This window comes from Carcharhinus amblyrhynchos, chromosome 13 (genome assembly GCF_965287045.1).
Source record: "Carcharhinus amblyrhynchos chromosome 13, sCarAmb.v2.hapA, whole genome shotgun sequence".
Taxonomy (NCBI): Eukaryota; Metazoa; Chordata; class Chondrichthyes; order Carcharhiniformes; family Carcharhinidae; genus Carcharhinus; species Carcharhinus amblyrhynchos.
Genome location: NC_137336.1, coordinates 14574340 through 14600556, shown reverse-complemented (window position 1 = coordinate 14600556; position 26217 = coordinate 14574340). Strand labels below are relative to the sequence as shown.

General features: G+C 39.2%; 1 protein-coding gene across 3 annotated transcripts in view; it reads left to right on the top strand.

The window, feature by feature from the left end:
* Positions 1 to 26217, top strand: part of rbm27 (RNA binding motif protein 27) — a 125420-nt gene that overhangs the window by 51285 nt on the left and 47918 nt on the right. For 2 of the 3 annotated variants that reach the window (XM_080201316.1, XM_080201318.1), the window contains exons 9-17: positions 3633 to 3782; positions 5306 to 5450; positions 6975 to 7137; positions 9586 to 9807; positions 11387 to 11530; positions 15625 to 15750; positions 19792 to 19866; positions 22203 to 22373; positions 25622 to 25726. In XM_080201316.1, coding sequence (XP_080057442.1) covers positions 3633 to 3782; positions 5306 to 5450; positions 6975 to 7137; positions 9586 to 9807; positions 11387 to 11530; positions 15625 to 15750; positions 19792 to 19866; positions 22203 to 22373; positions 25622 to 25726 — 1301 coding nt within the window. The remainder of the gene's footprint in view (positions 1 to 3632; positions 3783 to 5305; positions 5451 to 6974; positions 7138 to 9585; positions 9808 to 11386; positions 11531 to 15624; positions 15751 to 19791; positions 19867 to 22202; positions 22374 to 25621; positions 25727 to 26217) is intronic. The other variant, XM_080201317.1, reaches the window with a different exon arrangement.

Below are 26217 nucleotides of genomic sequence, written 5' to 3'. Positions count from 1 at the left end.
TTTATTGAATATTTCCTTGTCAAATTACTCTTTCCAAAATGACAGAACAGTAGTTGCCCATTCTACTATTTAGATCATGGCTGAACTTTATCTCAACTCTATTTAATGTTACATTGTCGACCACTTATTTGATCCCGCCATGATGCTGTGGGGCAACTTGTTGGATCGGCTGACCTTTTCCTGCCCATCAGTTTTGTATCTTATGCCTATGAACGAAAACAATGAAAAGCCTACAGGAATACCTCTGGCACACGTATTCACTTATCCATATTATTTTCACGAAACGAAGTTGGGGAGGGAAGATCAGTCCATGTTTGGTGCAATAACTTTTAATATCACATTCCTTGTGAGTGCTAAGCTTTGCAGGGTTAAAATCCATTTGACCATCCTGTCTGTATCTTCTTCTAGCCTAAGACACTTGGCCTCACTGTTAACAATCTGGCCAAACTTTGTGTCATCCACAAATTTACTAATTCTACCCCCCACATAGTCATCCATGTTATTTATATAAATGATGAATAATCGGGGACCCAAAAGATCCCTTTGGTTTGCTTCTCCACATTGCAGAAATAAAACTCATGACAAAATCAACATTCCATGTTTATTTATAAATCAAACCAGACCATGTGGTATATAAATGCCAGCTAATTACCATTGAACATCCTTTTGGTGCCTGTTTTTCATATGTTTTTGCCTGCCATGGATTCATCAAAAGCTACAGCACAAAAGGAGGTTACTCTATCCAATGAGTCAGTGTAGATCTTTTGGAGGGTAGTCCATTTAAATTCACTCCCCTAATCTTTTCCCATTCCTGTACAATATTTTCCTTGAAATATTTACCCAATTTGTTTAGAAGTGTTCTATTGAGTATGTGATCACCACTCTACTAGGTTTCAAATGTTTTTTTTAAAATTTTAAAAAAAAATCATGTACTTTCTACTTCATTTTCAAACTGGGAGCATTGGTGTTAATGAGAACAACTTTATTCAAGCCACCTTGTAAACTTAAAATGTTGGAATTACTTAAGTTGTTCTTTGAATGCATAAGCTGCATTTACTTGTTTTGTCAGCTGGAGCTGCATGATGATACAAGTGACATGTCTGGAAATAATACTAAGATGCTGTATAGTAAGAACCATGTTGCATTATGATTATTTTTCTGATATACGTAGGAATTTTAATGTGAGAAAAGAACACGATCCTTCTAGTTCATCATCTTTTACCATTCTGGCAGTCGCATGATGCAATGAGAATGGGAAAGTCAGAACAGTAGTAGCCCATTCTACTATTTAGATCATAGCTGAACTTTATCTCGACTCTATTTAATGTTACACTGTTGACCACTTATTTGATCCAGCCACCATGCTGTGGGGCAGCTTGTTGGATCAGCTGACCTTTTCCTGCCTGTCAATTTTGTATCTTATGTCTATGAACGAAAGCAATGAAAAGCTGACAGGAATACCTCTGGCACAAGTATTCACTCATCCATATCATTTTTGCAAAACGAAGTTGGGGAGGGAAGATCAGTTCATGTTTCGCGCAATAACCTTTTATATCACATTCCTTGTGAGTGATAAGCTTAGAATAATCTCAAAGCATACTAACTGGATTAAATTGGGACTGGCTGCTGAGTTAACAGTATTTAGGTAGTACGTGATGTAATGTCTGGTCAGTGCCTCAGCTTCCATTGCAGCACACGCAGAAATCGCCCAATATCTGAGCAGTGCAATGCAACATGAGAGTTAAGGCATGCAAGGTCAGCATGTGCTAATGGAATTGGCCACCAATTCCATGCTGAAAGGGTGAACTCCAAGCTCTGTCCAAAGCCCAACAAGAGTTTAGTATTGGACTCCTTTGTGCTTTTTGCTCATAGGCTTTCTGGTAGATGTGCCAATACACCATTTACTTCATTTCTGGTAGGCGTGCGGATGCGCCAAGGTTTTTATTGCATGTACCTATCAGATGTTCTTTCAGCTTGCCACATTAATGTGTTCATCTGAGTTCTTTCGGGTTCAATTCATGTGAGACCTCATCCAATTGACAAAATAGAGTACAGGAATGCAATAAGAGAATCTGGAGACCTGGTACGGCAACAATAATCTTTCTTGCCAACACTATAGTTAAGAGAGCCCACCAATGCCTTTACTTTCTCAAGACAAAGGAAATTTGGCGTGTCAGCTACAACTCTTGCCGACTTTTACAGATGCACCATAGAAAGCATTCTTTTTGGTTGTATCACAGCTTGCAATGGCTCCTATTCTGCCGATTACCACAAAAAACTACAAAAGGTTGTGAATGTAGCCTGATCCATCATACAAACCAGCCTCCCATCCATTGACTCTGTCTACACTTACTGCTGCCTCAGCAAAGCAGCCAGCATAATTAAGGACTCCACGCGCTCCATACATTCTCTCTTCCACCACCTTCCATCGGGAAAAGATACAAAAGTCTGAGGTTGGTACCAATCGACTCAAGAACAGCTTCTTCCCTGCTGCTATCAGACTTTTGAATGGACCTACCTCGCATTAAGTTGATCTTTCGCTACTCCTTTGCTATGACTGTAAGACTTCATTCTGCACTCTCTCTCATTTTCTTCTCTATCAGTGGTATGCTTTCAGTACAGTGCGCAAGAAACAATACTTTTCACTGTATGCTAATACATGTGACAATAAATCAAATCAAATCCTCTCTCTACCATTAACTTTTGGAGTTGCTTTAGGTCTCAGAAGTGGCCACTGGTCCATGGAGTTCTGTGTCTTCTGCACTGGCAATGTCAGTGCGGATGCTTTTCCTGCTGACTCTTCAAATAGTGGGAAATCCATTAAATTCTGCCCATGGACTCCAGATGGGGCTCACCAAGACCAGATATAATTTCAATGTCACTGCTTTCTCCCAGATTTGTAACTCATAGCTTTATCTTCCCAAAAGTAACTGCCAATTTTCTCCCCTCCTTGTCTGGTCTCGGGTCCAGTTTCACCCATGCTGCCTCATTACCCAGTGGCCTTCTTACAAATTTGATCCCTGCTGATGAGTGTCGTCAATCATAGTGTAAGAATCATAGCCAATCCTGGTGTGTTCATCAATGAATGAGCGTGCATGAACATTTATCAGAAGGAAAACAATTGAGGGCAAGAATTTCAGCTTTTTTTTTCCATTTCCTCGCCCTGGGCATGGAGGCCCATTGTAGTACCAATGCCATCAACCTGATTGATATTATCTATTTCAACACACATCATGAGCTAAATCGCAGACCTTCTTGGTCATTGTGTCTTGGCTACTTGCTGCTTTAACTAGTTGCAATATTGGGATGCAGTCTTCAGAATTTTTTTCTAAATTGTGCGCGTAGGAACATTTTTGGCTATTGTATGTATTTATCAAGTTGAGGTGTTTGACACATTAATTTTTCCCCTTGTTTGATGGCAGTTAAAAGATTAGACTGTTGCATTGAATCAATCATTATAATTTTGGTATTGCCAGTAACCATGGCATAGAATATAGTTGGGTTCAAGTTTCTTTTATCTTGACTTCTAAAAATGTATTTCTCAGAACCCATTACAATATGACCAGATTCCTAACTTTATTACCGTGTCACTGTGCTTCAATAAATGTTAAAATGAGGTTTTTCTGTTTCAGATAATTATGAGCCTGATGGTTATAACCCCGAAGCTCCCAGTATTACTGGGGGTGCTCGGCCTCAGTATCGACACTACATCCCACGAATTCAGACTGAGCGTCCAAATCTGATTGGTTTAACTTCCAACACTATGGATGGCCCTTCACGAGGTAAAAGACGCTGTGATGGTTTGTAGCAGGCAGTCTTCAGCTATCAGCATAACTTCTCATTTGATGGTGTTGGTCCTTATTTCTTAATATAGGAATTAGTAAAGACTGAAATCTTAAATCAGATGTGCATTAAAGAAGCCTAAGACTTGCTTAGCAGATTCCTTGCATTTATCAAATGCTTAGTTTGGAATATAATGGTGGAAATACTGTTGGAATGCTTTTGGTTTTACCTTGTGTCTGATTATTGTGGCAAGGCTAAAATGGATTTAAATGATTTTCTTGTAAAACAGTTTATTAATTAAAGTTATTCCAAAAATGTTTATTTACTTCCCAAATTGGTTATATAGAAAATCATCTAGTCCAAATGCGTTGAACTATGCAATTAATATCATTAATTTGAATAGGGAAAAATGTACATGGTGCACGACTGTGTCTCTTTTTAGTTTGAGTTTATAATGTCGGGTGGGTGGGGGGGCAATAGTTTATCTGGTAAATCCATGTTTGTGGTGTTTGTACTTGAGATTCTACGCTGCCAAGTGCATAACAATCTAGTAAGTCTAATTTATGAGAAAATGTGTTAAGATTGAGCTGTTTGGTTATCCAACTCACTTAGAATCCTATGATCCTATCTTGTCATTGTGTTCCTCCTAATTAATGAGATTGAAACATAAGTTACCCTTAATTATTGTTTATAAAATTCAAAAACATGCATTTACAAGCAGATGGGTAAACAATTATTTATGCATGGTTCAAAGCAAAGCATTGCAGATACTGGAATAACTGAACTACTAAAATGTTGGAAATGTTGCACAAGTCTGGCAGCATCTGTGGAGAAAGAAACGATTATCATTTCAGGTCGATGGGTTTTGGATTTAGATCTGATTGCTGTTTTCTGTTGAAATTTGATTTGGATACTTGTGCTTATGACAAAAAGAAGACTGAGAGTAAAGTGCTTCTATTCTGTTTAATCTGGGAGGATATTTGTAGACTTGATAAAACTGAGATGTATTGCAATTGTAGAAGTTATGCAATTTGTTGAAGTTATGCAATTTCCTTCCGGATTTGAAGTGTGTCTTCACTTGGTTGGGTTAATCGCAGGCCATTTTGTCTTTCAAGTTGGTGCTTGGAGATGGTTGTCTTCCTTGAGTGCTAATTAGCCTGGAATCAGCTGCAGCAGTCTCACTACGTAAAGAACCCCACACAATGGAAGCAGATATATGACACCCAGTGCATCTGAAATGTTTGTGTATCAGCATAGTGTATTGTCTTTGTACTGAGATGCCCATGACATCATTTTCTATTTCTACCTCTCTGTGAAGCTGCATGCCAAGGATATAAACCGAGAATCCGCAACTTAATAAAATTGTTTTCATGGGTGGCTTTGACTTAAAATGCATCCGTGCTGAAACCAAATAAAATTTTGGAAAGTATTGTGTATGCTGTGTACAGTTTGGTTGTACAGTTTGTATACGCAGATGGCTAACAAGGATGTTGTTAAATTTCTTATTCTTTAACACTTGCAGTGCCTGCAAAGATTAATCAAGCAGAGATCTGTATAGCTGCAACAAGCAACAACAATGTGTCGCGTGTAGTTATTGAACCAGAATCTCGGAAAAGGACCGTAATGCCTGTAGATGGACCACCTACGAAAAAGCCTTGGATGGAAAAGTAAGGTTATACCATGAATTTTCACGTTTAGTATGGCAAAGAATGACTTTTGAATGGACCTATCTTGTATTAAGTTGATCTTTCTCTACACCATAGCTATGGTTGTAACTCTACATTCTGCACTCATTTTCTTCTCTATGAACCGTATACTTTGTATAGCGCGCAAGAAACAATCCTTTTCACTGTATACTGAGGCATGTAACAAATCAAATTCTAGATCTACCATTAACTTGGAAAGGAATGAATGATACCCATTTCATGGAATAGATACTCTTAAATTAGCTTCTGCATGGTACTGAAGGCTCAAGTCCAATTTCTTTATTCAGGCTGTTGCAACCAGTAAGCAAAGGATTGGATCCCATGAGTCTGTTGTGGCTTTATGCTGACTGTACCATCCAGTTCATTCTGATTAACTTATTAATGTGACGTTTCAGACTTCAAACATTAACTCTATTCTTTCTCCACAGATCCTGCCAGACCTGCTGAGATTTTCCAGCATTTTCTGTTTTTGTTGAAGTGATATCTCTGTAGCTTTTAATGTAAATAGAACATAAGAAATAGGAGCAGGAGTAGGCCATCTAGCCCTTCGAGCCTGCCCCGCCATTCAATAAGATCATGGCTGATCTGAAGTGGATCAGTTCCACTTTCCTGCCCTCTCCCCATAATTCCCTTGTCTGTCAAAAACCTATCTACCCGTGACTTAAATATATTTAGCGAGGTAGCCTCCACCACTTCAACGGGCGGAGAATTCCAGAGATTCACCACCCTTTGAGTGAAGAAGTTCCTCCTCAACTCCGATCTAAACTGCACCCCCCCTTATCTTGAGGCTGTGCCCTCTAGTCCTGCTATCCTTTCTAAGCGGGCAGAATCTCTCTACCTCTACCCTATCTATCCCTTTCATTATCATATATGTCTCTATAAGATCTCCCCCTCATCTTTCTAAGCTCCAATGAGTACAGACCCAGTCTATTTAGTCTCTCTTCATAGTCCAACCCCCTCATCTCAGGAAATAATTCCTGAAATACTTTTCACTTGGATCTGTTCCATTTCCAAGTCAAAAGGGCAACAAACAGAACATAACATGTGTAATATGGGTCTGAATTTCGATTACAAGCCTGGTCTTTGCATGTTCCCTTTTATTGTTGTGATAGAAGGCTTTTTTGGGGTTCAAACTTAACTCCTTTGGCACACCTGCATTGTATATCAATGTGCTGTTACATATTTGGAATTTTTGGGGGACGGAATTACATATTTATGTACATCTGCTCATTTAACCATTAAAAAAACAAATAATTTAATATTTCACAACATCAGAATAATGGGAGTTGGATATTGTAGTAGCAATTACTTGAATGTAGCAATTTCAGATTTTATTCACTTCTCCAAAACAGAAATTTGGTGTAGAATTTAGCTTTGACACAATTTTTAACTTCAGCCGGTGTTGAAGGCAAATTCTTATCCAAACTGTGAAATGCTTGTGACCTGGATGCCATAATGTAAATATTGCACTTCACTTTAAATCAGCAGGCTAAACTTTAACCATCAAAACAAGCAAGGGTTTCAGAAGAAGCCTCAACACACCTACGATAACACAAAGCTAGAGGTCCGCAAAATCCCAAGGGAAATGAACACCATTACCCAGCTCAATGAGCATTTTAGCAAATTTGGTACTATTGTCAACATTCAGGTAAGAAGATTGACATTGTTTTTATAAGGAATTAAAATTCTTTTTTTAGTCAAGTCGTGATAAAATGGAGCAATATCCCTTATTTGTAAAGGAGCAATGATATTAGATATTACTGTTCAACAATTCACCTGCTTTCAGGTGAAATTCTGTACATCAAAGAGAAAGGCTTTGCTACTAATGCTATTAACTGAAACACCAACTACAAAAAAATCAGTGCAAAGCCTGACCTATGTGCAAAATATGGCAACTGTCCGTCATTGGAGATGATGGCACTGTGTGTAACTCCATTTGTAGAAGCCAATTCATGTGTTGCAGTCTTTTCCACAGCTGGCACACGTGAACAGCATTGACCCAAGGTCGACTGATGCTTTTCCTAGAGCAAGCTCTTCTCTGCCACCTTTGTTTCTCTGATTTTGCCATGCGCTTCCTGACTGCTGATTCCCAGACACTCCAGTCAGCAGTGAGGACTTTCCATGGATTGACCCTGATTCCGGTCAACTTGAAGTCTCATTTGCAAATCTTTATTGCAGATGTGCTTTCATGCCATTTGCTTGTTAACCATTAAAACATGCCTTTGGACATGCAGCTCATCCAGTCCCTGCCAATGAAGTTGCCACTGACTCATTGAAAGCAAGCCTGCTAGGAGTCCCTACACACTGCTGTACTTCCATATTTTGCCCTCTGTCTTGCCAAGAGATGCCCAATATTCATCTAAGGCAATAGAGTTGGAAGTTTTTCAGTGGCTTTTCTTAGCTTGCGTAAGTTGTCCATTCCTTGCTACTGTAAAGGAGGGTGCTGAGAATACAAGGTTGGGACATATGAAGCTTTTTAGTTTTGATTAGTTTGCTGTTTGTAAAACTGCATCTATTACTCAATCCAATTGATGTTGTTTTAACTACAAACTTCCAAAGTGAACTTCCTACTTTCCATGCATGCCATCCTATCCTCCCTGAATATTGGTGGCAAATCAGTGATCGGTGTACCAAAATTTGTTTGACTTGTATCAAGTAGCGTGAGAGGTATTGGGTTGGATTTGGAAGCTGGCGTTAGAGGTGAAAAGGCAATGTACTAGTTAACCGCAAGAGAGTGTATTTAGTCTTTAAATTCTTACTTTGTGAAACAATATCTGAGTTAACTGGAGGAATGAGGAGGTGTCATAAATATCAGACAAATTCCCATCCAGTTTAGGGTTGACCTTTTCAAAAAACAATGATACTTTTGATTTGCTAGAATGGTTCCAGGAATGGTGACTGTTAGCAAGAGTTATTCTGCTTGGAGCAGAGGAGATTGTTAGAGGTGCACACGATTATCACCAGTTTTGATAAGGTAGTTTTAAAAAATTAAGTTTTATATATTCTGCGCATTTAATATAGGAAAGGACCCTGTAGATGTATAATCAGATTAAAAATGGCTCTGAAACAAAGCAAGATTTTAGGAATTGTTCAAAATCTTGATTAAAAAGGGAGGTGTTAAAGAGATTGTTAAAGGAGGAAAGAAATGCAGAAAATGAAACAGTTCAGAGAAAATACCAAACCCACAGGCTCAAAGAGAGGAAGACATGCCTAAGAATGGTATTTGAAGGAAGGGAGCGTTTTACAAAAGGTCAGAATCCGAGGAATGGTAAATTTGATGGGGCTTTTTGCAGGACTGTAGAAAGGCATGTAAATGAGAAGATGGGAGGTCTTGAGTGTTTTTTAGCATGAGATTCTGAATTTGAGGTATTGGGGACCATTGTTGGTTAGGAAGAATGAGTGATGAATGAGCTGGACCTGGTGCAGGCTAAAATGGAAACTGGATTAATTTATTTCTTAGCCTCCTGAAAATTAGATTTAAAACTTTTGTTTTTCTTCTCAAATCCAATACCAACTTGCAGTCATGTAAAAATGACCATTCAAGATGTGCCCTTCCCATTTGATGTTAATTAATTCTAGTTATTACTCATCACTGAACCTAATATGACCTGTTTTCTTGATGGTTTTGGTCTGTTTCCTTGATGGTTTCAAAACATGTTGTTTGAGAAAACTGCCTCCAAAATTGAGTAGCATGTCAAGGATCAAACGTGTGGTTGTTGGAATATCAGTGTTACATCCATATATATTTTGGTCTCCAGCACAAACACTTACGTTGGCTTAACACTTGAATCAATAACCATTGCACTGTAACAAAATAGACAAATTAAATCATTTGCTAGGATGACACTTCTACTGTGGAAATAAATAATCACATTTTTATGATTAATGCAATATTCTTAAGACATGTCAGTTAACATTATGTGATAAATGTACTTTTAATGATGAAACAAAGGAGTCCTGCTTGGATCAGCTGAACGCCATTTTCAATGGCAGGCACAAATAGGACCTGAAGCTATTATTTTATCAAATGAATGTGCCAACATTGCATTCAATGTATTATTTCCACCCACTCCCTTCCTTCCACTTAATCCCACAGGTTGCCTTTGGTGGTGATCCAGAAGCAGCTCTCATTCAATACTCACATAACGAGGAGGCAAAACGGGCCATTTCCAGCACTGCAGCAGTATTGAACAACAGATTTATTAGGGTATACTGGCACAGAGAGAACAATGGAGTTCAACATCAACAACAGCAACAACAGCATCAGCAAGTACAGACACAACAGTTAGCAGTGTCACAGCACAGCACTGTTCATAAGGTACTGTTTTACTATTTTACTGCACTTTTAACACTTCAATAATCAAACGGTTGCATATCCTACGCTCAACATAAAGATTTTTCAACTATCTAGGAACAAAAACTAGTATCACTTTATCTAACCCAATGTCACCTTAAGGGAATCAGATAAGAGCATTGATCCTATTGAAAAAAAATGAAGTACGTGAGTGGACTCCAAATGTACTTATAGTTAATAAAATTTGCATGAGTAATTTTGTACTAAATACCAATTCAGTTAAAAGTGAACTTGTTTAAATAAATACTCCCTTTTTTGTATGCTTCCATATGGAGGGTTCAGATCAAATTGCAGAAGTACTCAGTTTCCAGCAATCACGATTTTAATCTATTCTGCATTTTCATTAAAGTGAGGGGCCATTGTGGCAAAAGTTTAGCATGTTTGTTCTGTTTACTATAGTGTAAAGCAACACGATATAACTTCATATCCATAATTGCTCCAATGAATTTCAGCCTTGAATAACTATTGACAAAATGGAGTGCCTGTTTTCATTGATGTGTTTTTTCTACGTGACGGTTGTTATAGTGTGTTGACAAAACAAATTAGTGCTTTCCCTCTGAAGTCAGGTGTGTTGCAAATTATGTTACCTCACCTTAAAATAAAAGGAAGGTGACTGTACATTTTATGATGGATGAAAGAATGTTTTAGTGCTTTGCAACCTTTTTACATTAAATAGTTAGACAAAGTATGGCTTTAATACAACGAAAGGCTGAAAAAGTTTTAGGTACAATCACTGATGAAGAAAAGGCCTGACATAGACACCCCCCCCCCCCCCGCAAACTTCCTTCCCCCATTAGGGTATTGATAATACCAAGTACCTCTGCCACCTCCATCACTTTGGTTTCTCTTTCTCCTGCTTCGCTTTTACTACCTGTGTTCAATTTCTTTCTTTCCTTTTCTTTCTTTCTTTCCTTTTCTTTCTTTCCTTTTCTTTCTTTCCTTTTCTTTCTTTCCTTTTTCTATTCTTTATTCTCTTTCACTTCTTTTACTTCCCTCTTCTTTCTTTGCCTCTGAAATAAAGGCTGCAAAAGTGGATTTTGAGTGATATCCCGCAGGACTGGAAATGAGAGTAAGTGGGAAATTGAAAATCTAGTTTCTGCTAAACATTGGCAGCTGGTGATTTCACTAGTGCTATATGTGTTATTATTCCTGTTTTGAAGTAGTCGTGTTTCCTTCTGTAATCAGTCTAATTAGTTAATTTGTATATGTTGTTGAACCTTATGCTTATAACTTTGCAAAGAATAAGTTATACAGTAATTCCTTTTAAGTACCTTGTTCCTTTTAATTTTTAAGTCTTTGGACCCCATAACCAGCATGGGCCTGAACAGCTGAATGGCCTCCATCTGTGCCTTACTGAATCAAACCTAAGAGGTCATTTTCATCACATCTGACCTAATTCTGAATCCAAGTTTCCATAGGTCCAAGGATCCTGTTCAGAATATACAAACAAAGGTTATAAAATCCTAAAAAATAAATGTGAATGAAGAAGTCACGTGTTGAATCGTAACTCCCACAATCATAAATCTTTTATCTATTGTTTCAGATACTAAATCGAAATCAAAACCCAGGGTCTTTTGTACTAACAAATACACCAGTAAAGCAACGACTTGGGTCATTGAGTGGAAATCAGCCTGATGGGACGCAAACCAGTTCAAGCCAGTTTGGAGCTGGTGGCGAAGCTTCACAGGTAATGAATATTCTACTTTGATTCACAAAAACAGCTTGCATTTATTTAACACCTTTTAATGTAGCAATGATAGACAGCAGCTTGGTCATGAAGGGATTTAAGCAAGTGTATGAAAAGTTTAAATTTGAGGTTTCATGCATTGGAAACTAGTGCAAGTTAGCAAAGTAATATAGGTGAAGGGATGGTGCTGGGTAGAATGTAGGCTACAGAGTTTTAGCAGTAGGTCTGATGTAAGAGTTTGAAATTCAACTAAAGATTGAATATGATACTGAAATTTCAAACCAGTTCAGTTGGATGATGGCCATGGAAGAGGATGGAGCCTGAAGTGAGTGTATGAAATGTTTGACGGTAACTGGCAATGATAGCTTCAGCGTCCCTGATGTTTTATTGTTAATTGTCACTCAACCAAGACTAGATTTTGGACAAGCAGTCTGACACGTTAAAAGCCGTACAGAAGTGGATAAAAAGGTGGAGTGGTTGAGCTTGGTCTCCTTATAGGTATGGAAACTGACCCATTTTTCTTGTTTTTATGGCCCGTGTGGATGAAAGGGAGGAAGCCAACAATCAATTTGTGATGATGATATAGAACATAGAACATTAGAGCGCGGTACAGGCCCTTTGGCCCTTGATGTTACGTCGGCCAGTGGAACCAATCTAATGACCCTCTAACTTAAACTATTCCAATATTATCCATATGTCTATCCAATGACAATTTGAATGCCCTTAAAGTTGGCGAGTCCACAATGCTGCAGGCAGGGCATTCCACGCCATTACTACCCTCTGAGTAAAGAACCTACCTCTGATATCTGTCCTACATTTATCACCCCTCAGTTTAAAGCTATGCCCCTTCATGTTAGCCATCACCATCCGAGGAAAAAGGCTCTCACTGTCCACCCTATCTAATCCTCTGATCCTCTTGTATGCCTCATTTAAGTCACCTCTTAACCTTCTCTCTAATGAAAACAAACTCAACTCCCTCAGCCTTTCCTCGTAAGACCTTCCCACTATACCAGGCAACATCCCTGGTAAATCTCCTCTGCACCCTTTCCAATGCTTCCACATCTTTCCTATAATGCAGCGATCAGAACTGTACGCAATATTCCAAGGGCGGCCGCACCAGAGTTTTGTACAGTTGCAACATGATCTCATGGCTCCGAAACTCAATCCCTCTACCAATAAAAGCTAATATACCATACACCTTCTTAACAACCCTATCAACCTGGGTGCCAACTTTCAGGGATGTATGCACATGGACACCAAGATCTCTCTGCTCATCAACACTACCAAGAGTCTTTCCGTTAGCCCAATACTCTGTAATCCTGTTACTCCTTCCAAAGTGAATCACCTCACACTTTTCTGCATTAAACTCCATTTGCCATCTCTCAGCCCAGCTCTGCAGCTTATCTACGTCCCTCTGCAAACTGCAACATCCATCCACACTGTCCACAGCTCCTCTGACTTTAGTGTCATCCACAAATTTACTGACCCATCCTTTTACACCCTCACCTAGGTCATTTATAAAAATGACGAACAGCAGTGACCCCAAAACAGATCCCTGCAGTACACCACTAGTAACTGAACTCCAGGTTGAACATTTCCCATCAACTACCACCCTCTGTCTTCTTTCAGCTAGCCAATTCCTGATCCAAACCGCTAAATCACCCTCAATCCCATGCATCCGTATTTTCTGCAGTTGCTTACCATGGGGAACCTTATCAAACACTTTACTGAAATCCATATACACCATGTCAACTGTTTTACCCTCATCCACCTCTTTGGTCACCTTCTCAAAGAACTCAGTAAGGTTTATGAGGCATGACCTACCCTTCACAAAAGCGTGCTGGCTATCCCTAATCAAATTATTTCTCTCTAGGTGATTATAAATCTTATCTCTTATAATCCTTTCCAAAACTTTGCCCACCACAGAAGTAAGGCTCACCGGTCTATAATTTCCAGGATGGATTCTACTCTCCTTCTTGAACAAGGGGACAACATTTGCTATCCCTTGAACAAAGGGACAACATTTGCTGTCCAAATATAGATGTTAATATGAAGGCTGGAACAAAGCCATTGCTGGAGATTCTCTGGCTGTAATTGACATGGAGGCAAGCATCGATTTCAGTGAAATGAAAATGGACGAAGAGCCTTTAAAAAGGATATAGGAATAATGCAAGCACATCTCATTCACAAGGATATTATTTATGACTTAATTTAGGTCTGCTTCAAAGTTATGTCAGAGTCAGAAAACTAATTGAAGAGTTTTAAAAATTGAGTTGCAGAAAAAATGGGCACGGAGTTGTAAAGTGACAACAGTATCAAGAAATTGTGACAGGAAAGAGATGTTGAGGATGTGGTAATAATTTTCAAGAACAGATTGATGGGTTTCTTTTGAGGAACCCATGGCAGTGATTATATTGAAATTGAGAGGGACATATTCACAATACCTACAATAGAGGCCTGAAAGAGAAGTTGGGTAATCAGCAGTTGAGAGTAGAAGATAGGTTTTGTGGACAAGATGAGCTCAGAGAACATGAAGAGGTAAAAAGAAGGTAAAGAACTATGTGGTATTAAGGCTGAGGCATGAGTGACATCTAGTTGAAAGATTTGGTTTGGTCAACAAGGGTGGGTGGGGGGGGGGCAAGTGTGAGAAATAATAAAGGCAGCTGAAAGGAAGCTCTCACTATTTGCAATAAAGAAGACCCAAGTTGGTGAAGGCAAAAGTAACACATGAAGTAAATTCTACATCACAGAAATACAAGGTGTTGTGAGCCCTCCCCCCGCCCCAAAAAAAAAGCAGAAGTACTGTTTTACTAGTCAGCGTAACATGAATTGCTCCATTGTATGCCTTGAGAGCTATGCGAGATTGGAGTTGGTGCTAACTTGGTTTTAAAAATATTGGGTACTGGATCCTGTTTTCGGTGCCCACGTTTGCAGATTACACCAAAGCAGTGGAAGTAGATGATCAGAAGTGTCCAAAAGAACTTGGATGTTTTGAAATTTTGGGTAGCAGAGTGATGGATCCACTTTTGTCACATCTCATGAAAGAATGAAGAGGAAAAAATGCAACTAAATGTAAATGAGATTTGACCAGAGATAGCAAAAAATTTGTCCTTTTCATGAATACATTGCAAGTGGAAAGACATGGAAGATCAGTAACACCATTATCCAGCAAGGTTTAAAGAGAAAGACAACAAGATATCAGACTGCACAGCAAAGGGTCATAGGAACATAGAAAATAGAAGAAGGAGTCATCAATTTGGCCCTTTGAGCCTGCTCTGCCATTTGTTTTGATCACGGCTGATCATCAAATACAATATCCTGATCCTGATCCTGCTCCCCCTCCCTCCCTCCCTCCTTCCCTCCCAGCCCCACCCAGCTTCAAGAGCTACGGGGAATTTATTTTTGAAATTTCTCAACATTTTGGCCTCTACTACTTTCTGTCGTAGTGAATGCCACAGATTCATGACTCTTTGGGTGAAAAGATTTCCCCTCGCCTCAGTCCTTATCTGTAAAATGATAAATACCCATATTTATTTTCCCTTCAAAATGGGTATCATGGTACGACAGAAGATTCATCACAGGAATGTAATTTCATGTCAGCACACAAGAGTGTATGACTAAAGAATTTTTCCCTTGAGAAAAGAGATAAAGAGATCAAATTTTAATTGGTTTGCAAATAGCTTGGTTAGTTGGATTTAAAAATATGTTTTTGGCTGTATATGGAATTTGCAGAACCCGGGATGTAGACCCAAGGTAAGTAAAACTAAAGTATACAATTCAGGAAAAAATATTTTATCTTATTGACGTTTATATTAGAAACTGTAGGGAAATGACAATTCTCTGTCATCTGCAAGGAATAGTGGTTATTAAATGGTAACGTTGATATACCTCACCATTACTTATTTGAAGCCCAGACTAGACTGATCATTCTGAAGTACATGACCTATAACAAAATTGTGCCATTGCAAGTTAACCAGTATTACTTGAGTATTATTCCTGCAACTTGGTTCTGCAGTCAAAATTGCACACACTATTTAACATTCCATTGCAGTTACAATGCAATTAAGTTATTGTGCTACCTTTGTTTCCCCTAGGGGCCTCCTACCTCCACAAGCCTGGTAAAGGCAGGATATAGTTCTGCAGTCACAAAGGCGAACCATAAATCTTGTGCTGCATCCAGTAAAGCAATTGAAGCAAAAGAAGCTCTCAAGAAAAAACAGGTACTCTAGATATTATTGCCATGGTTTCCTTGTGGTCTTTTGGATATCCTGTATACACTTCATTTCACTCTTAAATTAAATTTAGGTACTTAGGAACAGAAGAAATAGGAGCAGGAGTAGACCATTAGGCCTCTTGATCTGTTGTGCATTTAGCTAGATCATGGCTGATCTTCTACCTCAATACCACTTTCCTGCACTATCACTTGATGTCTTTAATGTCTAGAAATCTGTTATTCACTCAATGAATTTCTCTCATTTTAGACTGAGTTCTTGAGCACTTAATTTAAATTCTAATTTTGAGCAGATCTGTTGTTCTTACTAATGTCGGAAAATTTAAGAGCAGGAACAGTGTGTACTAGTATAGAGGTATGTTACTGGACCAGTGACCCAGAGTCTTCAACTTGTGTTGTAAAGATAATTGTTTCAAATTATATCATATCAACTGGAATTTAAAGTCAATTAATTAAGTAGAACTGAAATAAAAAATCCAGTATCAGTAATCGTGATCATGAAATTACCATTACCAACTAAAAATCCTATCCAGTTCACTCATGTCATTAGGGAACAAAATCTGCATTCCTTCACTGACCTGGATTATGTGACTCCATACCTTCAGCCATGTGGTCAATTCTTAAATGATATCACGCTGTCCGTTTTTTAAAAAAAAAGTCATTTGAGACTAGAAGCGGGACTGCCCTGCATTGCCTTCGGCATCAGACACAACAGCCTACTGACGACAAAGAATTCCTCAGTACGTTTAGAGACCTGTGCCAAAAATGGCAAAGTTATGTCACAAGCCAATCAAGCAATAACTTGACATAGTCAATCATACCTTTATGCCTACATTCAAGATGCCTCCATCACCAGTCTTTTGTCGATCCGGACAATGAGACATTCACGATTGACACACAATGGTAGCAGTTTGTACCATCTACAATTTGCACTGCAGCAATTCATCATGGCTCCTTGACAGCACCTAGCAAACCCAAGACTTTTTAATGCCTAGAAAAGAACAAGGGTAGCAGGCCCATGGAAACAACTCCAACTGCAAATTGCCCTCCAAATCACGCCATATGTTGGGTTCCTTCCTCATTGTTGGATCAAAATACTGAAACTTTCTCCCTGACTTCATCACCCAAACTGCAGTGGTTAAGGACATGGCTCATCACCATCATTTTGGGAAATTAGTTAGAACTGGGCAATAATTGCTGGTCTTGTACTAATGCCCTCATTCCAAGAGTGAAAAAAAGAATTGTTTTGAAGGATTACAAAAACAAACAATGTTAAAGGCCGCTTATCATTAGTAAATTACATTGAACAGACTGGCTACATATGAAGAAAAATCTTTAGTTTTTAAACACAAGACAAATGGCAACTCTTTTTATAGAACACAATGATGAAATCGTGGTCATTTTGTTGCTGTTGCTTAATTACAATAAATTAGAATTAGACCATTTTTCCGATTTTAACTCTGAATGTTGAAAGATTGCAAGGAGATGTTAATTATTTGGATTAATGTGAGCTGGAGCATCATTTGAATATTTTGTCCCCTTTATGATATAAGACCTACGTTGTTAAAGATCTCTCTATTCCATTCATATGGACTTTTCCTTCGACTTCTCCATCTCATGAATTTTAGCACTTCCATTGGTCACATCGTTAGCAGCACGTGGGCTGCGTGAGTTTACTGACAGCACCCAGCTCCATCTCTTCATTTGACCCCTTGACAGTTACCTGACCAACACAACCTAGATGAGACAATCTTTTTCAAACTTAATTTTGGCCAAATCCAAATGGCCCTCTTTTGTACCCACCATTGCCTTAGGCTCAAGTGGCACTGCTGCCTCACAGTGCTAGGGATCAGGATTTAATTCCCAACTTGAGTCACGATCTGTGTGGAGTCTGCACGTTTTCTCTGAGTCTGTGTGGGTTTCCTCCGGGTGCTCTGGTTTCCTCCCATAGTCCAAAAGATATGCTGGTTAGGTGCATTGGCCATGCTAGATTTTCCCTCTGTGTACACGAACAGGTACTTATGTTTGGCAATTAACGGATTTTCACAGTAACTTCATTGTAGTGTTAATGTAAGCTGACTTGTGACACTACTAAATAAACTTTAAAATAAAAAGTACAATAAAATGTTACTGATTCAGTACATCGAAGAAGGAAACAGGGATAAAAAGGAGATAATTTTTGTGGAAGGAGTAACAAAGATGTGGAGAAGAATTTTTCTAAAGCCTTTGAGAACAGGAAAGCTGATGGCAGACTATATAATCATAAGAGTCATAAAGTCATAGAGACTTACAGCATGAAAACAGGCCCTTCGGCCCAACTTGTCCATGCCACCCTTTTTAAACCGCGAAACTAGTCCCATTGCCCGCATTTGGCCCATATCCCTCTATACCCATCTAACTGTTTAAATGCTTTTTAAAAGACAAAATTGTACTCACCTCTACTACTATCTCTGGCAGCTTGTTCCAGTCACTCACCACCCTCTGTGTGAAAAAATTGCCACTCTGGGCCCTTTTCTGTATCTCCTTTCTCACTTTAAACCTATGCCTTCCAGTTTTAGAGTCCCCTACCTTTGGGAAAGGTATTGACTATCTAGCTTCATTATTTTATAGACCTCTATATAGATCACCTGGAAGCCTTCTAAGCTCTGGAGAAAAATGTCCTGGTCTATCCAGCCTCTCTTTATAACTCAAACGATCAAGTTCAGGTAGCATCTTTTTTGCACTCTTTCCAGTTGAATAATACCCTTCCTATAATAGGATGACCAGAACTCTACACAGTATTCCAAGTGCGGCCTTACCAATATCTTTACAACTTCAACAGGACGTTCCAACTCTTGTATTCAGTGTTCTGACCAATGAAACCAAGCGTGCTGAGTGCCTTCTTCATCACTCTGTCCACCTTTGACTCCACTTTCAAGGAGCTATGAACCCCTACATCTCTTTGTTTTATAACTCTCCCCAACGCCTTACCATCAACTGAGTAAGTCCTGCCCTGATTCAATCTACCAAAATGCATTTATCATTTATCAATTTGTCTGTCTGCCTTGGCATAGGAATAAAATGCTGTTCTTGGATCTTTAGAAAATTAAAATTTTGGAATTGCCTCAAAAAACTTGGAAAGTGACACAAAGGGGGAGGAAGAGAATGTAATATTAGAGTTAATTATTCAGTTAAAATAATAGTACATTGTTACTAGTTTAATAGAATCTCCATAATTTGGTTCTGGAGCTGTGCAGATACTTTCTGCCTCTCGTGCTTGGTAGGAAGGAAATATTCAAATTGCACCATAGACACAATGGCCAGAACTTCTGGTCCAGCCAGTGGTGCACCATTGCCCAGGGTTTTCCAGCAATATGGTGACGAATCATTGGGAAATACCATTTTGGAACCAGAAACAAAGATGCTTCAGAGAGGCCAGGGAATCAAATTAAATATAACAGATTAACTTCTGTTTGTTGCTTGTAAATTTTCTGAACACTTTCATTGAGAGTATCCTCTTTGCCATCATGTCACCATCTCCACAATGCAAATGTTCCTGGACTTAGTAACCCAGAGACCTTTGCTAATGCTCAGGAGAACTGATGGAATTTAAATTGAATTAGTAAATCTGGAGTTATAGCTTTATAATCTAAGCAAAGACGGTCAGGGCAATTATCGTAATTGTTTTAAAAGCGCATTTGGGTTCAGTAATGCCTTTTTCAGGAAAGGAATCTGCCATCCTCACTGGTTCAAGCCTACATGTGATGCTGCATCAAAGGCAATGTGTTGACTCTTGACTGCTTTCTGCAGTGGCTCAGGGAGCTGCTTAGTTCAAGGGCAATTAGGGATGGGCAACAGTTGGAGGCCTTGCTGACAACCCAGACATGAAAGAATGAAGAAAAAGATACCTTCTTCATAAATAATTGAAATTTTATGTTTTAGTGATTTACTTTTATAATTTATTAAATGTTATTGCTCTTGTTGCACAATACAGATGGTTATATTTGAAATATGACCTTGAGAATTGTTTACTTAATTTTTTGTTTTTTAGGAAGCTATAAAGCTGCAGCAAGATATGAGGAAAAAGAAACAAGAGATGTTGGAAAAACAAATTGAATGCCAGAAGGTAAGAACATTGTTTGAAAAAACCGTCTGACATTGATGGCTTTATAGCCAAACCTCTGCTTTTTCCTGTACGCTCACTTGTTTAGCTTTCCAGGCAAACCCTTGATATTAACTGGGTCCCTAACAGTGAAAATATTTTTGGCTATCTTCCTTTTAAGCATTTTTTCCCCCAATGTGCCCTTGCTATAGAGGGAGTACAGCGAAGCTTTACCAGGCTGATAGCTGAAATGGCGGGTCTGTCATGTGAGGTGAGACTAAGTCGGTTAGGATTATATTCACTGAAGTTTAAAAGAGTGAGCGGGGATCTCATAGAAACTTACGTAATTCTAACAGGGTAGATTCAGAAAGAATGTTCCCAGTCGTGAGGGAATCCAGAACTAGGGATCATGATTTGAGGATAAAGGTAAACCTTTTAGGACTGAGGTGAGGAGCAATTTCTTCAGCCAGAGGGTGGCGAATGTGTGGAATTCACTACCAGAGAATGTAATTGAGGTCAAAATGTTGTGGGATTTCAAGAAGAAATTAGAAGTAGCTGTAGAGACTAAAGGGATCAAGGGATATGGGGGGAGGTGGTATCAGGATATTGAATTTGATGATCAGCCATGATCAGAATGAATGGTGGAGCAGACACGAAGGGCCAAATGGCCTACCCCTGCTTCTAATTTCTCTGTTTCTAAAATGAAAGACAGCATAAAAGAATTAAGAAACGTAGATGGATACAACTGCAACTCGCTACAAAAAAATTGTACTTGTATCATGCTTTTAAGGAATAAAGTATCGTAGCAAGCTTTAGAAAGGTGTTGTAAAGCAAAATTGAATGCCAAATCTCACAAGAAGATATTAGAATAGATAACCAAAAGCTCGGTCAGAGAGATTTTATGAAGTGTCTTCAAGGAGAAAAGAGGTAGAGATATTTAAAGAGCGAGTTCCAAAACTTAGGATCTTGAAAGCTGAAGGTACGATTCACTAATAATGAGATAATTAAAATTAAGGGTTGTTCAAGCAGCCAGAATTGGCTGATATCTCAGAGGGTTGTGGAGTTGGAGGTGATTACAAAGATTCAGAAGGATTTGAATATCTGGATAAGAATTTGTAAGATTGAGGCAATGCTTAATCAGGAATAAATTTCTTTGAGCACTGCATGGATTAGTAAATCAGCTATGGTGCGAATTAGGATATGTACAGCATAATTTTGGATGATCTCAAGTTTACTGAACCCCCTAGTGTGTGTTGGAATACTTAAGTTTGGATGCATAAGGGCTTCAGTAGCAGACAAACTGAGACAGGGTTTAGTGATCTTACCTTTGTGGACATAGACAGTCAGAGTGATGGCATGAAAGTGTGTTTGGAGGTTCATCTGTCAGATATGACAAAGTTACAAATAGTGTGGTATGGTCTCACAGCTAACAGAGAAGGATGGCTAGGGAACAGAGTTCGTGGAGGGTACTCAGGATAATTTTTTATTGGAGGAAATTGGATGTTGAACAAGCAGCCTGACAATTTTTAGAGACAGCGTAAGGGGTTGAGAAAGGTGGTTGTGAAGTAGAGATGCATCTTGTCCATGTCCACAATTGAGACATTTGTGTGGTCTTGGTTGTTGCAATGCACGTTCAAAAACAACTTGAATTACTGTAGAAAAACAGTCCAAGGAATTTCATTGAAGCATAATCATACAAAATTTGACAGATCTGAAGAAGGAACTGTTGGGCGGAGTGAGTAAAAATCAATGCCATAACTTTTAAAGAGGGCCTTAAAAGGTGGTTGGAGGCACCACCACCAATGATGAAGTGAAGAAAATGAGGTTTGTCAGCACTGAAGGAATGCAGAGTTTGCTGCACTAAGTCTGGAGGAGGGAAGTAACAAGGGATGAAGTTTGAGTAGAATGTTATGATCTGTCAGAGCAAAGACTGGTGAGAGGCGGGGAAGGCAAAGATGAATAGTGCACTGCAGCCAAAGTCATTGAGGCTGTTAAATGTAAATTTGATCAATGGGAAGATTCAAATATGGAGTGGAGGGAAAGATGGGCGTGAATTTGGGAGGCAGCATCAAATCCAAGGATTTTCAGGAGATTGTGTCCTCTTCCATTTGTGCATGTGAGAATGGATGAAAAGACTTCAGTTCATCCAACTTCTGTTATTTTATCTAATGTATGAGATTTGCTATTGTTTTCATGACTCCTCTGTTGTCATTTTAAGCTGATATACTGATTTTTTTTTTTTACTGGTGTAATGTATAAAAGTGCTCATTTGACATAAACTGTAACTACTGTTGTTATTCAGTTTAGATTAAAAAATATTTGCAATAAAGATATTTCTGTTTTTTTTTTCATCAACTCAGGTATTAATTTGCAAACTGGAAAAGAATAAAAGCATGAAAGCAGAGGAGAGGGCTAAAATAATGAAAACTATTAAAGACTTGACGGAAAGAATATCACAATTGCGAGATGAGCTGAAAGCAACATCAGCATCAACGTCATTGGCTCCATCACAACTAAAATCAAAATCTGATGTTAGTGTCCAGTTTTTCTCTACATGTTGTTAACCCCTGCCTTATAGTTTAAAAAACTAAATTATTTACTTGGATCGAATAATAATGGAATACATTTTCTGCGAAGGTTATTAAAGCAAGCGGTATAAATGGATCAATTAGATCTATTCTGGATAGTGAATAGGATTGTGAATATGATTGAGGAATATGGTGAACAAGTAGTTAAGCTGAACTGCCTATTCCTATTCTTAAAGGTTCTTTAATTCTTGGATCAGAACTGCATGTGGTTACCATGGGAAGGGGGTGTACTGAGAAACAAGATAAATTAATTGATGTACATACCTGATTTTTTTTCATTTCAGCTCATAGAACATTACAGCGCAGTACAGGCCCTTCGGCCCTCTGTTGCGCCAACCTGTGAAACTAGTCTAAAGCCCATCTAATCTACACTATTCCAATATCATCAGGTTAAAGGCCAACCAGCACAGAATATGATTCTTTGCACTCAAATTTTTTAAAAGTTTCAAAATCTTCAAACATCGTTTTTTTGCCTCAGATCTTTCATTAAGTCCATCACATTTAAGTCAGCTTGCTTCATGGCAAACTAATGCAGTTTGTTTCCGATTTTCTGATCTGAGGAGCTTAACAATGAAACTGTGGGTAAATTGAAATTCTGCCTATATTTCACTTGAAAGATAATCACCATTAAATGCTGTTAAATAGAAATTGAGCAAAGGCGTTCAGCACCAGAGATAAACCTCAGGATTAATTAAAAAGAGGCACCATGGAAACAAAGCACCCGTTTCTTGAAAGTGCACATTACAGATATCTTTGAGGTACGGGTAGTGATAAATGTGTGTGTGTGTGTGTATATATTTTATATATATATATAGTATATAATACACACATAAACACACACATACAAATTCCCATAAGTAACTCGTGCTAGTATCTGTTGTAATAATGGATCACAAAGTTTCATCCTTGTGGTCAGTGGTCTCATAAGAACATAAAAATAACTAGAGGTTCAATGTTGACATAAAGAATAATACTAATAGAACATAGAACATTACAGCGCAGTACTGGCCCTTTGGCCCTCGATGTTGCGCTGACCAGTGGAACCAATCTAATGACCCTCTAACCTACCAATGTTATCCATATGCCTATCCACTGACTACTTGAACGCCCTTAAAATTGGCGAGTCCACAATGCTGAAGGCAGGGCATTCCACGCTCTTACTACCCTCTGAGTAAAGAACCTACCTCTGACATCCATCCTATAATTACCACCCCTTAATTTAAAGCTATGTCCCCTCGTGTTAGCCATCACCATCTCAGGAAAAAGGCTCTCACTATCCACCCTATCTAACCCTCTGATCATCTTGTATGCCTCAATTAGGTCACCTCTTAACCTCCTTCTTTCTAACAAAAATAAGCTCAATTCCCTCAGCCTTTCCTCATAAGACCTTCCCACCATACCAGGCAACATCCTGGTAAACCTCCTCTGAACCCTTTCCAATGCCTCCACATCCTTATAATGCGGCAACCAGAACTGTATGCAATACTCCAAGTGCGGCCGCACCAGAGTTTTGTACAGTTGCAACATGACCTCACGGCTCTGAAATTCGATCCCTCTACCAATAAAAGCTAACACACCATACGCCTTCTTAACAACCTTATCAACCTGGGTGCCAAATTTCAGGGAGCTATGCACATGTACGCCGAGATCTCTCTGCTCATTGATACTACCAAGAGTCCTTCCATTAGCCCTATATTCTGTACTCCTGTTACTCTTACAAAGTGAATCACCTCACACTTTTCCACATTAAACTCCATTTGCCACCTCTCAGCCCAGCTCTGCAGCTTATCTATGTCCCTCTGCAAACTAACATCCATCCTCACTGTCTACAACTCCTCTGACTTTGGTGTCGTCAGCAAATTTACTAACCCATCCTTCTACACCCTCGTCTAGGTCATTTATAAAAATGACAAACAGCAGTGGCCCCAAAGCAGATCCCTGAGGTACACCACTTGTAACTGAACTCTAGGTTGAATATTTCCCATCAACCACCACCCTCTGTCTTCTATCAGCTAGCCAATGCCTGATCCAAACATGTAATGTAAAAAAGGAACCTAGGTTTATTTGGCACAACTTCTGGACATTTGAGGTTTATAGTTTGTTTATTTGTCACAAGTAAGGCAATGAAGTTACTATGAAATTCCCCTAGTCACCGGTGTCTATTAGGGTCAATGCACCTAATCAGCACGTCTTTCAGAATGTGGGAGAAAACTGGAGTACCTGGATGAAACCCATGCAGACATGGGGAGAACGTGCGAACTCCCCACACATACAGTGACCAAGCCGGGAATCGAACCCGGGTCTCTGGCGCTGTACTACCATGCTGCCCTGTTACATAGTGTTTACATAGGACGCTACATACTGATTTATAGTTAAGGAAGTCCTTTTCAAAATGTGATTGCCAGCAAAAGCCTAAAAGCAAAAATGCGTTTAAGACCAGAAAACCTATTTTGCTTTACTAATATTCATGGAATAAATGGTTAAAGCACCAGTAGAATAAATCTGATGCTTAAAATTGTGCCATGGAATCTTTTATCATGCATGAGTTAAAGTAAAGTTTATTTATTTATCAGTCACAAGTGAGGCTTACATTAACACTGCGATGAAGTTATTGTGAAATTCCTCTAGTTGCCACACTCTGGGTCAATTCACCTAACCAGCACATCTTTCAGACTGAGAGAGGAAACTGGAGCACCCAGAAGAAACCCACGCAGACATCGGTGGGGGAGAACACGCAGCCTCCGCACAGACTGTGACCCAAGCTGGGAATTGAACCCGGGTCTCTGGCGCTGTGAGGCAGCAGTACTAACCATGTGCCATCGTGCCACCCCATAGCAGATGTGGTTTTGTGTTTCATCCAAAAGCCAGAATGGCCACCAGAACACTACTGTCTCTTAGTATCGCAAAGGAATGTGAGACTATATTATGTGTTCGAGTTTCGGCTATGGGATTTGAGCCACAGCCTTCTGACTGGCATTTGTTTAGCCCTTTTCATGAATCGGCAGAAGTGTTTTTAAAAGTAAATTCTGTGGCGCATTGTGCGGAAACATGGCAGCCAATTTGCATATAGCAAGGTCCTACAAGCAACAGCGGGATACATGAGTTTTTAGTGGCATTGATTGTGAAATACATGCTTGTTAAGGAATACAGTCACCTTGAGGTAAATTATTTTTCTTCTTTTGACTGTTCAGGCACAGAAGGAGTTACTGGACGCAGAACTGGATTTCCACAAGAAGCTTAACTCAGGGGAGGACACGACAGACTTGAGGAAAAAACTGAACCAGCTCCAGGTGGAGGTGAGAGTTCATTTTTTAATTTCTGTATCTCTTGATCTATACTCCATCATCCACCCACCTCCCCCTCCCCACGTCAACGCAGGGGATGAAAAATGCATGTACGCAATTGATGAAATCAGCTGTGAGGTCCAGTTGCTGCCTCCAATAGAGTTTGGAAAAAGTAGTTGAAAGACGCATCATTGCCTGTTCTCGCTTCCCCATCCCCCATTTTCACAACCATACCCACTACTTTCACTAGGGCTGCCCAGTCTCTCAAATTCTCTCACTGTCTGTGTGGAATCTGCACATTCTCCCCATTTCTGTGTGGGTTTCCTCTGGGTGCTCCCATTCCCCCCACAGTCTGAAACACGTATTGGTTAGGTGTAATGCCATGCTAAATTCTCCCTTGGTGTACATGAACAGGTGCCTGAGTGTGGCAATTGGAGTATTTTCACAGCAACTTCATTGCAGTGTTACTGTAAGCTTAGTTGTGACACTAGTAAATAAACTTT